Genomic DNA, 14,662 nt, shown 5'->3' with positions numbered 1-14,662 from the left:
CCCATCCCCCGCGTCTCCCCGGCTGCGGGGCGCGCGGGGCTGCCGCGTGCGCTTGGCTGTGGCGCGGCGCGTTGGAGACTTTATTGCGATGGGACGATAAGAGGGGCGGGGGCGGGGTCCGGGGGGCCGAGGCGGCCGTGCTTTAATTAAAACGGAAATTGCGGCCCCTGCCCGCGCGGGGGCCCGAGGGTTCCAAGCGGCCCGGTAGCTGGGAGCGCCGCTCCAGGACCCCCACCCCCACCTTCGCCATCCCCGCCACACCCGGACTGCCCCCTCCCGCCAGGCCCTGCTGGACCCGGCGCCGTCTCCTCCTGCCTGTCACCCGCGGTCGCCTCGGGCGGGGACCGGTGCCCTGGAGCGCAAAGCCTGACGCTCCCCGGTCCCCCCCCTCCCCTCCCCCATCTCCCACCGCCCAGTCCCCCGGCAGCGATGAGACAGAGCGGCGCCTCCCAGCCCCTGCTGATCAACATGTACCTGCCAGGTACTCAGGGAGCAGCCCGGGGCTGGAGGCGCCGGGACCCTGGGCTCGGGCGTGGGAAGGGGGTGCCAGGGTCCCAGGGAAGGGGCCGCGGTCCGCAGAATCAGATTGCTGGGAGGTCTGATTACAATGTAGGGCGTTCGGGGGAACCTAAAAGGGCAGGGAGAGAGCTGCGGGGGGGGGGGTGTTGGGGGGGTCAGCGTGGGATCCAAAGGACTCCAAGTGAGCAGACTGGGGGCCTGGTAAGGGAAGCTGGGGTCTTCGGCGTGGTAGAGGACTACGTGTTCGAGCCGTGCGGGAGGCTGCGGTCCGCCGGGCGTCGACCCTGCGCCCTCGCGGCTCCTCACCTTCGTGCTGCGAGCACTCGCGCCGGCCCGGCGCTCCAGGCGCCCTCCTCTTCTCCCGAATGGGCTCCGCGCTGCGGCTCGGCTGGCGCAATACCCGCCCGGCTTTATAAAGCTCCAGCCGGCCCCTTCGGAAAGCGGATTTCCTTTTTCCTGGACGCGTTTCCTGACTTGGGCTCCACAGAGGAGCTCCGCGCGGCGCGCGCCGGGGACGGCTCCAGGAGGAGGAGCCCGGTGGCCCCAGGGCCCCCAGCCTCGAGCCTGGGGTCCATGGCATCTCCCCTCCAGACTTGGCCGCGGGTTCCCTAGGTCAAAGTCGCCACCTTCACCCCCGCCCACCTTTTCTCCTGCTGCCTCAGATCCCGTCGGAGACAGCCTCTTCAAGGAAGGGAAGAGCCCCGGCTGGGGGCCGCTGAGCCCCGCGGTGCAGAAAGGTGAGCTGGACGGCGCACTGGGAGCGTGGAGAGGCGAGGGCAGCCGCCGGGCCGACAAGAGGGGAGCCGCCGGCGCCCCCGGGCACCCCAAGAGAGGATGGGAGCGAGGTGCACCCTGGGCTCTGGGAAGCACAGGGCCCTTGGGAGGGGCCCCTGGGGAGCCAGTCACTCGGCCTTTGGCCCCTGCGTTTGCCAGTCCCAGCGCTGGACTTGCGAACAAGGGCAGGTGAAGAGGATACTGTGTTTCTGCAGAGTAGGGTATTCCAGGCTTTGGGTCCACAGCTGAGGCCCTTGGCTCCAGTCCCTGCTGGCAGCAGGAGTACATGGCCACAGCATGGATTGCAAAGGGACCCAGAAAATCCCTCCTCCACCACATGGGGCTGTCCAGCCATTAGCCCCTGGCCAGGGCCCTGCTGCACTGGACAGCGCACTGGACAGCGATCTGTTCACCTCTAGCAAGCTCCAGGTCAGTATACCACCCTGTGGCGGCTGGTTCCACAAGCCGTGCCTCACCACAGGTGGTACCCCTGCCCCAGCTGGTTCCCCAGATTTCACTAAGTTACAGTAACCACAAAAAACGAGATAGGCAAACTGCTTTATCCAGGAGCAATTACAATGCCTTTTAAGAACGGGCTTCCAAGCCACTGATGGCAGTCAGCCATGGGTGTCAGGTGCACGGTTTCATCTGAATCTTCCCTTGCTTCTGACCCTAAAACCGAACATCCTCGCTGAGCTGGCTGGGTGTGACCGGGGTTGAAATTATGGCGCAAGGGCAGCATCTGGGGTCTGGGAGGGTCGCATGCAAAGGAGAGAGGTTCACCCCGCAGGATCGGAAGAATAGTCAGATGACGTGGAGGAAAACCGTTTTATTTCAAAAGAGGGAGCGTGTCAAGATTTTTCTCGGGGAGCAGGAATTCTGGGCTCCCACTCTCACCTCCTGCATAACCAGGAAAAACCTCCTTACCCTGAAATCCCGCAGAAGAGGAGGCCAGAGCCAGGCACCCTCGCTTCCCAATCCTACCCTGCTCCTCGGAGCAGTTCATCGGCCCCTGGCAATTAAGGGCACCTTAGCACCGGGGGTCCTGCCTGATCCGAAAAAAGAGATTGACTCCTAGCTCTGCACACTTCACAGGAGGCCTCTTCTCACCTATGGTGGGCCACTGTCCTGGCTCCTATCTGACATGGTGTCCCCGGGAAGACAGTCACCACCCCATCTCAGGCAGGGCCTGTTTGGTCTCGGGCCTTCCGGGGGCTGGGGCATGGCTGGACCTCCTCCAGGAGTGGCCAGGGGCCTGCGGCTGCTCGGCCGCTCGCCAGCCTCTTCCCTTCTGGTCCAGCGGAGGGGGGCGGGGAGGGCAGTCCATTCACCTGCTCTGTGCTTCAGGACAGGCCCTGCCCTGAAGAAGGGCTCACGGACTCCATGGCGGTTCGGGGCTGGTAGCTGGCCCCTGCGCACGATGGTGCCGCTGTCGCATTCGTGGGGAGAATACTACGGTGCTTCCTCTTCTCTCCCCATTGTCCACGGGTCCCGGGGGCTTCGTCCTCCTAAGTGGGAGCCGAACGTCCATTGTGCCGAACTGCGAAATGGCCTAAGCGGCCCCTAGCTGGCCAACGACTCCAGCTGCAGCGGCCACGGTTGGCCGTGCCGGCTCCCGCCTGCCGCCGGGCTGGGTCGGTTTCCTGTTCCTCCCATTGCAGCCTCCTCTCCGGGCGGCCTGTGGCTGACCACCCCCCCTCCCCGTGCCCCACAGGCAGCGGGCAGATCCAGCTGTGGCAGTTTCTGCTGGAGCTGCTGGCGGACCGCGCGAACGCCGGCTGCATCGCGTGGGAGGGCGGCCACGGCGAGTTCAAGCTCACCGACCCGGACGAGGTGGCGCGGCGCTGGGGCGAGCGCAAGAGCAAGCCCAACATGAACTACGACAAGCTGAGCCGCGCGCTGCGCTACTACTACGACAAGAACATCATGAGCAAGGTGCACGGCAAGCGCTACGCCTACCGCTTCGACTTCCAGGGCCTGGCGCAGGCCTGCCAGCCGCCGCCCGCGCACGCCCACGCCGCGGCCGCCGCCGCCGCCGCGGCCGCCGCCGCCCAGGACGGGGCGCTCTACAAGCTGCCCGCCGGCCTCGCCCCGCTGCCCTTCCCCGGCCTCTCCAAACTCAACCTCATGGCCGCCTCGGCCGGCGTCGCGCCCGCCGGCTTCTCCTACTGGCCGGGGCCGGGCCCCGCCGCCACCGCCGCCGCCACCGCCGCTCTCTATCCGAGCCCGGGCTTGCAGCCGCCGCCCGGGCCCTTCGGCGCCGTGGCGGCCGCCTCGCACTTGGGGGGCCATTACCACTAGACGGGGCGGCGGGGTGCCACTCGGCCTCCCCTACGTGCTGAGCCTCGCCCGACGCACCCAGGCCCGGGGAGGGGACCCGGAGCTTCCCTCCGCGATCCTGGAGCCCAGACGGCCCTCGCCAGGCCGCCCCCAGCCCCGGGGCAGACCCCCGGCGGCCTCCCCAACTTTCCTGTGACTCTAGACTCGCCCCCTGCTGCACCCGCCCCGGCCCCTTGACTCTTTGTCCCTCCTCCACCTGCCCCTCGCCTGGCCTCGTGACCGTTTCCTGTTTCTGCCCGCATCCCGGCACGTGGAGGCCTCTCACTGTCCTCCTGCCTCCCGGGACGGAGCAGGCAGGTGGAGACCACTCCGGTGGCGCACGCCCCCCGCCCCCCCAGGAGGGCCCGGCGGGGCTCTGTTCCCTTCCAGCCCCCATTAAAGCTCCCGCGCTCCCCGCCGCCGCCTCTCTGTTCTTGACTGCACCCGAACCTTCGTTCAGCGTGGGGAAGGAGGATGGGGCTCGGCTCAGGCCAGAGCAGAAAGGCCCGCCGCGGAGGCCGGGGGGCTGCGGGCCACAACGCCGGACGCCGGCGGGTGGGCTCCTTCTCTGAGCAAGACGCGGGCGCACCGGGCTTCCGTCTGCCCCTCCCCTCCTCTCGGGCTCCAGCCCACCTGTCCCACCTCAAGCTGCCCGCAGCCTCTCCATGCCCAGCCCTCCCCATCGTGCTGTCACTCTGCGCCACCCCTATCTCAGCATCTGCCTCTTCTTGTTCCCAAGGGCGCTCCCGGCCGCGGCCCCCAGCCCCGGCTCGCCGCGGCGCCTGCTAATCGCGGGCGGAGCGCGCCCTCTGCTGGCCGAAGGAGGGGAAGCCGGGGCCTGGTTTTAATCCTAAACCCAGGCGGGCTTTGGCGCCGCCGCGGGGCGGACCCTCGGGTGTGGCACCAGATTGAGGTTGGGAGGACCTGGTAGCCTTCAGACCTGCTCTGGCCTTCAAAGAGGGCGAAGAAGGGAACCCTTGCCCTGCATCCCAGGTCTGGAGGCCGAGAGGGCCCACACCTACAGGCCTTTCTGAATGCCGCGGCCACGGCCCTGATGGCTTCACGCGGTCACCCAAACGCCGTGGCAGGAAAATTGCCGAAAAACGCCTCCCCTTACAGGCAAACAACCCCGGGCAAGGTGCCGGAAGTGACAGCCGCTCCCCCTTCCCCGTGGTCCGGGTATTTCTTTCCCAAGGGCCAAAGGTTCCTTCTGGGGGTAAGGGGTTGCCCTGGGCCCCCACGGGGCAGCTGACCGTTTCCCGTGCCCCTTGGGTAAGGAGGGGAAGAGCAGGTGGAAGGCGGGAATCCAGGCACGGGTGGGGGTGGGGCTGCTTGCTGAACAATCCACCAAGGCAAAGCCTTATAACTCATTTTCGCATTTTCCCTGGTTGTCCAAATAACATACAGTTGGGGCAGAAAATTTGGAAAGCGCACATAACATCGTCGTCTTATATTGGATGAAGAGTGTAAGGGTGGAGGGTGGGGTGACGTCACCTGGAGTCCCACTCCACGGAGGCGGTACTGGTAACTGTCACCATCTTTGCTTATAGCATACATGAACCATGGGGAGGTTCTCTTCACAGTGGTGCTGGGGGCGGGAGCGGAAGCTGGGAGGGAGAGGGAACACACTGGGGAGCAGAGCCAGGTTCTAGAATGATCCGGGCCACTAAGGATTGCAGCCTGAGTGTAATAAATGAAATTTCCTAGCAAGGCATGCGGGTTCGTAAAATGAAACAAGAGGCCAGAGTATGAGTCTTGGCAAAGAGGGGGTGACCTGGTCGAGATATTATAAATCAGTGCTTTCTTGGGCAATGCAGCGCTAAATTGATATGTGGCGGGCCACGTGGTCCCTGGGGCGCTGTGGAGCCATGGCAGCTAGGAAGAGAGAAGGGAGCAGGGCCACACACGCGCGGGGCCAACCTGGGAAGGAAGGAGGAAGAATGCTGGGCACACACCCACAGTGCAAGGGATGGAAAGGAAGACGGGCGGGGAAGGGTCAGGGCAGCTGTCCTGAGGGAGGGGACCCAGAGCAGTAGCAGGACACGTGGGGGAAGCGTGGGTAGGACAGATGTGGCCCCAATCCACGGGAGAACCTCTGCCATGGTAGATGAGCTGCCCCTCACTGGTGTTCCGCAGAGCCTTCAGGGAGCCGCGAGGGAGGCGACAGACTCGGGTGACTTCAACCTTGAGACTTGTGAGTTGGTGGAGGAGGGACTCGGTCACCGTTGGCAGCTGGGGGAAGTTGGACTGGAGGAACTTCTGACCTGGGGGCTCACATCCTCTGGGGTTCCATCCTTATTGTGTTAAAATAGGCCAAACCGGGGGTTTTCTAACTCCCCTGCTCCGTGCGACCTCAGGAGTCACTAGATTCTCTCTGTCCCTCGAAAGCAAGTAACCGGACAGTGCCCATCAGATGTGATTTATGACTCCAGCCTGGGCCTCCTTTAGATGCACATCCTGTGTTGCAGCCCAGCTCAGCCCTGCTGCCTCCCCAGCTCTGTGATCCCTCCAAGCGCTGAGTTACTGTGGTCTTGAGATGGTGCCGCCTCGCGGACAGTCCCTCGAGAAGCCACTCTCTCACCCCGCACTCAGCTTCCCAGTGCTCCAGTCCTGTCCTCATGGACCCTTAGCCCCTTGTCCTGCCAGTTACTGATCCCACCATCGCTCCCCCCTCCCAGTCCAGGACCAGCCCCTCTGCATTCCCTGTTGTACTGATCGTTGATGAAGATTCAGCTCACTCCCCCACCCCCGACTGTACGTTTGCACCACAGTGTTTACAAAGTGACTTCGCCTCCGCCGTTTGTCATGCTTTGTCTGGAAGAGAAATAAACCAAGGCCCAAGATGTTCCGTGCGCTGGCCAAAGTCTCAGGGGCCGGTTCTAGGACCTGTGTCCTCTGCCAGACCCTTCCCAGCTGCTCTGAGTGACTTCTTTGCCTTGAGTGGCCTTTGGTCTCCTCGCTTTTAAAGATTGTGCACACCCAGGTCTCCTCCAACAGGGGGTGCTCCATGTACCCTAAGCCCCACCTGCCATCTCTTGCAGATGGAACCCGGAGTCCTGCTAACAAGCCACCTGAGGACATCCTTGTCCACACTCAGCCATGCGCAGTCGCATGGCAACAGCGCCACCTGGGGCCCTAAGTGTGCAGAGCATTTTCTCACATTAGCTCAAGTGGCTGTGGACACATCCCAGGGGGTTGCTGTGATGTCATTTCTCAAAGCCAGCTGCTTGCCTGGCCTCCATCTTTTCTTCAACATGTCTTTAAAATGCACCAGAACTCACTTCGGCATATTGCTTGGGACTTTTTATAATTCATGTCAAGTGGATCTGCTAATACTAAAACTGTAACTAACCAGGAGTGAGCCTTTGGCCAGCATTTAGATGGTTCTTGGGATGCCTGCAGTGCCTGGGCAAGTTCCAGCTCTGCTCCCGAGTCCAGCTTCCTGGGAGGACTTTCACTGGGAGGCAGCAGTGAGTGTTCAAGCGATTGGATCCCTGTCATCCACAAAGGAGACCCGGGTTGAGTTCCTGGTTGCTGGCTTCAGCCTGGTCCAGCCCTAACTGTTGCAGGCATTTGGAGGATGAACAGGTACACAGGAGGTTACTCTGTCTTCTGTGTCTCTCTGGATGTTTAAATAAAAATTTTTAAAGAGAAAAATCAAGATGCTTAAAAAAACATTTAATATATATGCCTAGCTATTCAGCCAACCCAACTCTGCCCCAGGCTCTGCCACATGCTGGTGTTTTACAGGATCCAACTCCTTTGACCTGGCCACAACCTTGCCAGGCGGGGTGGTCACCTCTATTTTCATATAAAGAAACAGAAGCTCAGGGGAGTCAGAGGCTGGCCCACCTGTGACCCCAGAGCACAAGTCCTCCCCCTCCTACCAGAACTCCTCTTGCTAGGCCTCCTAGGGAGCTTCTTCCTCACAGAAGCGTGACCCAGGGCTTGCCCATAGCAGGTGCACACACCTAACGGTCTGCTCATGACAAAAGACAACTGGTTATAAAGGACAAATTGAAAGCTTGTCCTGTAAGGGTTCTTGGCTTAGTCCCTGTCTGATAACAAAATGTAATTGTGCCTGATAAGAAATAAAACAGGGGTGGCTGGCACTGTAGCGTGACGGGTAAACCACGGCCTGCAGTGCCTGCATCCCATATGGATGCAGGTTTGAGTCCTAGCTGCTCTACTTCTGATCCAGCTCTCTACTGTGGCCTGGGAAAGCAGTAGAGAACGGCCCAAGTCCTTGAGCCCCTGCACCCACGTGGGAGACTCGGAAGAAGCTCCTGGCTCCTGGCTTCGGATCAGCTCAGCTCCAGCCATTGTGGCTATTTGGGGAATGAACCAGCAGATGGAAAATCTCTCTTTCTATCTCTCCCTCTCTCTGTATGCCCCTTAAATAAATAAATAAATAAATCTTAAAAAAAATAAGAAGGAAAGAAATCAGGGTGGGCCATGTGGCACAATGGCTCAAACTGTCACTTGGGATGCCTGCAATCCATAGCAACGTTCCAGTTGAGTCCTGGCCTCCAATCCAGCTTTCCAAATCAGCCTGGAAGGCAGCAAATGATGGCCCGGTAATTAGGTTCCTGCCACGAACAGGAAAACCTAGATGGAGTTCCAGGCTCCTGGATTTGCCCTGGCTCTGTTCTGGCTGTTGAGGGCATACAGCGAACAAACCAGCTGATGCGAGATCAACCTCTCTCTATCTCTATCTTTATCTCTATCTCTATCTCTATCATCTCTATCTCCCTCTGACTCTACCTCCCTCCCTCTTGTCAGTTTGCCTTTCAAGTAAGTGAAATAAATATTTTTAGAAAATGAAAATCAACTTAAACAAGCACACACCAGAGATTGTTTTGTTGCCTCATCATATTTTGCAAGCCTTTGCTTTCCTAACTGGCCCTACAGCTTGTTCTCTGCCTGTAAGCCCCAAATGGGAGAGAGGCGGTGGCAATTTCGTGTATCTGGACTTGGTGGCATGTCCGCCTCAGGGTGCTTGGCAGGATTCTCTCTGCATCTCATGTGTACAAGCGAGAGACTCAATGGCCTGTTGACTGTCACTCTTCCTGACAAGTCCCTCCTGCTGGATCCTGTTTGCTATCTCCTTCCATCCTAGCATACCATCCTTTGTAACTAAAGCCAGCATGACACGATGGTTAAGAGCAAGGACTTGGTCCCAGCATTGTGGAAGGGTGGGTTAAGCCACCACTTGTGATGCCAGCATCCCATACTCATTTTCTGATCCAGCTCCAGGCTACTGCATCTGGGAAAGTAGCAGAAGATGCTTCAAGTGCTTGGGTCCCTGCCACTCATGTGGGATACTTGGATGGAGTTCCAGGATCCTGCCTGCTAACTGGCCCAGCCCTGGCCATTGCAACCATTTGAGGAGTAACCCAGCGGATGGAAGATCTCTGTCTCTTTTCTCTCTGTAACTCTGCCTTTCAAATGAAAAATAAAATGAAAAAAGAGTAAACGCTCTGAGTTGGGCTTTCTGGTTTTTAGTGTTGGCTCTGTCACCAGTTGTGTGACCTTAAGCAACTTACTTTACTGCAGTGTGCCTCAACTATCTCACCTGTGAAATGGACATGCTAATAACAGAACCTATCTCATACAGTTGCTATAAAGATCACATGATTATATAAGTACCTTGGTGCATATAAAAATGTTTTCTATTTTAATTTAAAATTTTTAAAATTTAGGCCAGCGCCGTGGCTCAATAGGCTAATCCTCTGCCTGTGGCGCCGGCACACCGGGTTCTAGTCCCGGTTGGGGCGCCGATCCTGTCCCGGTTGCCCCTCTTCCAGGCCAGCTCTCTGCTGTGGCCAGGGAGTGCAGTGGAGGATGGCCCAAGTGCTTGGGCCCTGCACCCCATGGAAGACCAGGAGAAGCACCTGGCTCCTGCCATCGGATCAGCGCGGTGCGCCGGCAGCAGCGCACCTACCGCGGCGGCCATTGGAGGGTGAACCAATGGCAAAAGGAAGACCTTTCTCTTTGTCTCTCTCACTGTCCACTCTGCCTGTCAAAAAATAATAATAAAAAAATTTAAAAAAAAATAAAAAATTTTTTAAATTTATTTTTATTTATTTGGAGAACAGACAGAGAATCTTCATCCCCTCTGGTTCATTCCCTGATGTCCACAACAGGCAGCATTGGGCCAGACCTAAGCAAGGAGCCCAGAACTCAATCCATGTATCCCATATAAGTGGTGTAGAACCAAGTGCTTGAGCCATTGCCTGCTGCTTTCCAGGTGTTCATTAGCAGGAAGCTGAATTGGAAGTGGAGCTGGGACTTGAACCCAGACATTAGGATATAGAATTCAGGTGTACCAAATAGCCTCTTAACTGCTACACCAAATGCCTGCCCCATTTTTTTTTTTTATTAAACAGATTTTTTTTTAAAAAAAGCCAGCACCAGGCTGGCGCTATGGTTCAACAGGCTAATCCTCCGCTTGCAGCGCCGGCACCCCGGGTTCTAGTCCTGGTCGGGGCGCCGGATTCTGTCCCGGTTGCACATCTTCCAGACCAGCTCTCTGCTATGGCCCGGGAGTGCAGTGGAGGATGGCCCAAGTCCTTGGGGCCTGCACCCCATGGAGACCAGGAGAAGCACTTGGCTCCTGGCTTCGGATCAGCGAGATGCACCGGCCGCAGCGGCCATTGGAGGGTGAACCAACGGCAAAGGAAGACCTTTCTCTCTGTCTCTCTCTCTCTCACTGTCCACTATGCCTGTCAAAAATAAATAATAAAAAAAAAAAGCCAGCACCTGCCCTTCCATCTCCCCATTTAGTCTCAACCAGACCCCCTCCATGCACCCTGGAGAGGCACTCGGGTGGCCTGTTACTTTTCCTGCCAGTCCAGACCTTGTCCTGGGCCCCATGGCTGCAGTGATTACAGAGCCACACCCATCATCGCCTGCCTTGGCCTCCCAAACCCAGAACATCTGTACTTCTGTGTGGGGCAGCAAGAGCATGCGCTGGCTGAGTTACCTCTCACCCAGGTACCCCTTAGGTGCTTTGGGGGATGTGAGGCTACTTCCAAAAGTCCATAGAAAATGCATATTGTAAAAAAGTATGTGTGCATTTCAAAATCTCTTGTACCAAAATGAACTTAGCTTTTAATTCCATTTTCCACGAATGTTTGAAGCGGCCTCCTGGGTCTACACCATCCTGAGACTCAGTTTCCTCTTCTACAATGTGAATAGCATGGGGTCAGTGCTGTGACACAGAAGGTTAAGCTGCCGTCTGCAATGCCGGCATCTCATATGGGCGCCAGTTTGAGTCCCAGCTGCTCCATTTCCAATCAAGCTCTCTGCTAATCGCCTGGGAAAGTAATGGAAGATGGCCCAAGTCCTTGGGCCCCTGAACCCACGTGGGAGACTCAGAAGAAGCTCCTGGCTCCTGCCTCCTGGCTTCAGATCCAGCTCTAGCCGGTACAGCCATTTGAGGAGTGAACCAGTGGATGGACGACCTCTCTCTCTCTCTCTCTCTCTCTCTCTCTCCCTGTAACTCTTGATTTTCAAATAAATAAATAAATCTCTAATAAAAATAAAGTATGAATGGTACTATTGCTTACTTCCATGGTTATCGTGTGAAATCTGGAATCATGAAATCGAAGTGAGAAGGTTTTTTGTTATAGCAACTGACATCACCATAACTATACTCAAATCGCATTACAACTTAAAGTTGTTTTATTTACTTAAAAGGCAGAGAGACAGAAAGAGAGAGGGGGAGAAATCTCCCATCCATTGGCTCACTCCCCAAATGTCCACACAGTTGGGTTTGGGTCAGGCTGAAGCCAGGAGGCCAAAACTCAGTCCTGGTCTGCCATGTGGGTGGCAGGGATCCAGGTACTGGGCCATCTCTGCTGTTCCTCAGGGTGCACATTAGCCGGCAGCTGGAATCAGAAGTGGAGCTGGGGCTTGAACCCAGGCCCTCCAGGTATGGGATGCAGGTGTTCCAATCGCTGGGCCAAACACCCGCCCCCAAATCACACCTGATCTTTACAACAATCCACTTTATAAATGAGAAAATTGAGGCACTTGTCCAAAGTAGCACAGTGGAAAAGGGCAGGGCAGAGTCTGTATCCAGTCTGACTTCACTGGACAAGGCTTCAAACCCAGCCCATTTCCCATGGAGCTCAGAAGGCCACTGGTTCTCTCTGGGCTGGTTACCTTGTGGTTGGCTGCAAGGACAGAGCCAACCCCCAAAGCACCTAAGGAGTACCTGGACAGAGCATGCACCTAAAGAGCCCAGCACAGGTGGCTGCTCCGCGGCTGTCCACGCCCCCAGCATGGCACAGCCCAGAAGTGGACATCTGCCCTTCAACCAAGGACCTTTTCCCACCACTCTGATGTTCCAGTGCTGCGGTCCAGCACTCCCTCCAAGTCAGAGGAGCTCCAGCCTTGAGCCTGGGGGAGGGAGCAGCTAAGAAAGGCTGGAAGGCCAGGCCCTGAGCGCTGCTCCCTTCACTGGAGGAGGAGGCCAGGTTGCCTAGCAACACGGCAGGATGCTTTTAGGGAGGTTGCAGGCAGTGTGTCCTTTGAGAAATGGAGGGTGACACCAGGCAGGGAGATGGATGGGGAGAGTGGGGAGGGTCCGACTGTGGTGGCAACCTCCGGAATCCATCCTCCTTTCCTGGGATCACCTTCCTGATGCCCCAGCTCTTGCTTTGGTTTTCCAGCTTTGGCAGTTTTAGGGGTCTGCCTTGCATACATGCCTGTGCGATGGGCATGTCTGACCTGCGCCGGAGGGCCAGACTCAGGGTCACCTCGCACTTACTCCCTTCAGCAGCTTACGAGGTGCACTCACAGACCTGCGTTCCCCAACATGCAACAGAGTCTTTAGTAATGAGAGGATTGTTACTATTCCTGTATGACAGACAAACAAAAAGTTTCAAGGTCCTGTGGTGAAGATTTGCCAAAAATCTTAGGATATTTCTAAGCTGCCACTACACCCTGTTGCGTGGGTATTAGCACAGGCACTGGCACCCTGCATTATTCTTAGGGCCATTCTAGTGTCCCAAGATGCCCCTCTCCTCTCCCAGGTCACCAAGTAGGTGAGTTATGGAAGCACAGGAGGAGGCACAGGAGGCGCCTGGCCTCAGGAATGCTGGGCCAGGTGGGCTCCAGTATGTAGACTCCAGCAGCTGAAGCAAATCCCCTGGCTGGCCTTCCACAGAGAGGCACGTGGGTCCCACCGGGGCCCTGGCATGGTAGCCAGGAGTAAACACGTGTCACCCAGGTCACAAGAGAACTCATGGGAGGCCCAGGCCTCCAGGGCTCCTCACTGCCTCAGGGACCAGCAGAGCTGATCACAGCATCCTAGGGCCTCATTCTAGACTCTGGCTCCGCCCCCTTTCCCCTGTCAATCTTGCTGAATAGCACTCACTACCATAGCAACAGTTGTCACCCTAACAACAGTCATATTGTCATTCCTGCGATAGGCATCTGATAGACGCAACACATCTGAGTTCCTTTCTTTCTGTCTCTAGATGAGAAATGGAAATTCAGAGAGGTAGAATGACTGTCTTAGAGCAACAGCCCGCAAACAGTGGAGGAGATATTAAACCTCTGACTCTTGTTCTGTACATCACATCACACTGCCTTTCTTTTTTTTAAAAAAAAAAAAGATTATTTATTTATTTATTTGAGAGGCAAAGTTACAGACAGAGAGGGAGACACAGAGAAAGAGGTCTTCCATCTGCTGGTTCACTCTCCAAGTGGCCACAATGGCCAGAGCTGGGCCAATCTGAAGTCAGGATCCTGGAGCTTCTTCTGAGTCTCCCACAGGGGTTCAGGGGCCCAAGCACTTGGGACGTCTTCCACTGCTTTCCCAGCCCATAGCAGAGAGCTGAATCAGAAGAGGAGCAGCCAAGACTCGAACCTGCACCCACATGGGATGCTGGCACTGCAGGCAGAGGCTTAGCCAACTACGTGACAGCACCAGCCCCCGTTTCTTATTTACTTATTTATCGATTGATTGATTTAAAAGGCAGAATGATAGAGAGGGAGAGACAGAGAGAAAGCTTTTCCATCTGTTGATTCACTTCCCAGCAATAGCCAGGGCTGGGCCAAGACAAAGCCAGGAGCCAGAAACTCCATCCTGGTCTCTACTCCCATGGGTAGAAGAAATCCAAGTACTTGGGCCATTCTCCTCCCACATGGGTGCAAAGGTCCAAGCATTTGGGCCATCTCCTACTGCTTTCTCACAACCAGCAGCTCAATTGACTGCACCACAGCAACAGCCCACACACTACTTTTAAATTCAGGGGATGAAAAGAAATCCCAGGGAGACATCCAAGAGATTCAGCTAGAAAGCTGAACTAAGAATATTCCAGCAAGGTATGAGATCAGCACACAAAGGAATCTCTGCTTCTCCTAGAACACTGTAAAAGCAAGAAAAGTAATTGCAACCAGCAGGAACCCACACTGTGGTGAGGCAAGTTAAGCTACTGCTTACAATGCCAGCATCCCATATCAGAGTGCTGGTTCAAGTCCTGGCTGCTCCGCTTCCAATCCAACTCCCTGCTAAAGCACCTGGGAAGGCAGTAGAGGATGGCCCAAGTGCTTGGGTCCCTGCATCCACATGGGAGGCCTCAATGGAGTTCCTGGATCCTAACTTTGATCTGGCCCAGTCCTGTGAGCCATAGGATGGGATCTCTCTCTCTCTCCCTCTTTCTCTCTCTGTCTATGTGTGTGTGTGTGTGTGTGTATATATATATATATATATATATATATATATATACACATCTCTACCTCTCTTCTCTCAAGTAAATAAATGAATAAACATTAAAAAAATAATTGGGACTAACAGATTTACACCAATAATAAAAATATGCTCCCAGATCAACCTAATGGAAAACATGGGAAACACCAAAATGAAGAAAACTCTAAATCTCCATTAAGGAGCTTGAACAACCTGACAGTGTGGAGAAACAGCACGCTCTTAGGTGGAGTAACTCCAGATTGCAAAGCTATCAACTCTCTCCAAATCTGTAACACTGGTGCAGTCCCAATCCAGGTGCCAAAGGAAGTTTATGGAACTTGAACTAAA

At 56.3% G+C, this 14,662-nt stretch overlaps 1 protein-coding gene across 1 annotated transcript; it reads left to right on the top strand.

The window, feature by feature from the left end:
* The first annotated feature begins 280 nt into the window (after positions 1-280).
* FEV (FEV transcription factor, ETS family member) lies at positions 281-3,594 on the top strand. The gene is made up of 3 exons (XM_062201943.1): positions 281-481; positions 1,182-1,256; positions 3,008-3,594. The coding sequence occupies exons 1-3, from the start codon at positions 430-432 to the stop codon at positions 3,592-3,594; spliced, it is 714 nt and encodes a 237-aa protein (XP_062057927.1). The 5' UTR covers positions 281-429.
* The last annotated feature ends 11,068 nt before the right edge of the window (positions 3,595-14,662 follow it).

Source organism: Lepus europaeus, chromosome 1, assembly GCF_033115175.1.
Source record: "Lepus europaeus isolate LE1 chromosome 1, mLepTim1.pri, whole genome shotgun sequence".
NCBI classification, from domain to species: domain Eukaryota; kingdom Metazoa; phylum Chordata; class Mammalia; order Lagomorpha; family Leporidae; genus Lepus; species Lepus europaeus.
This window is presented reverse-complemented; position numbering and strand designations above follow the sequence as displayed.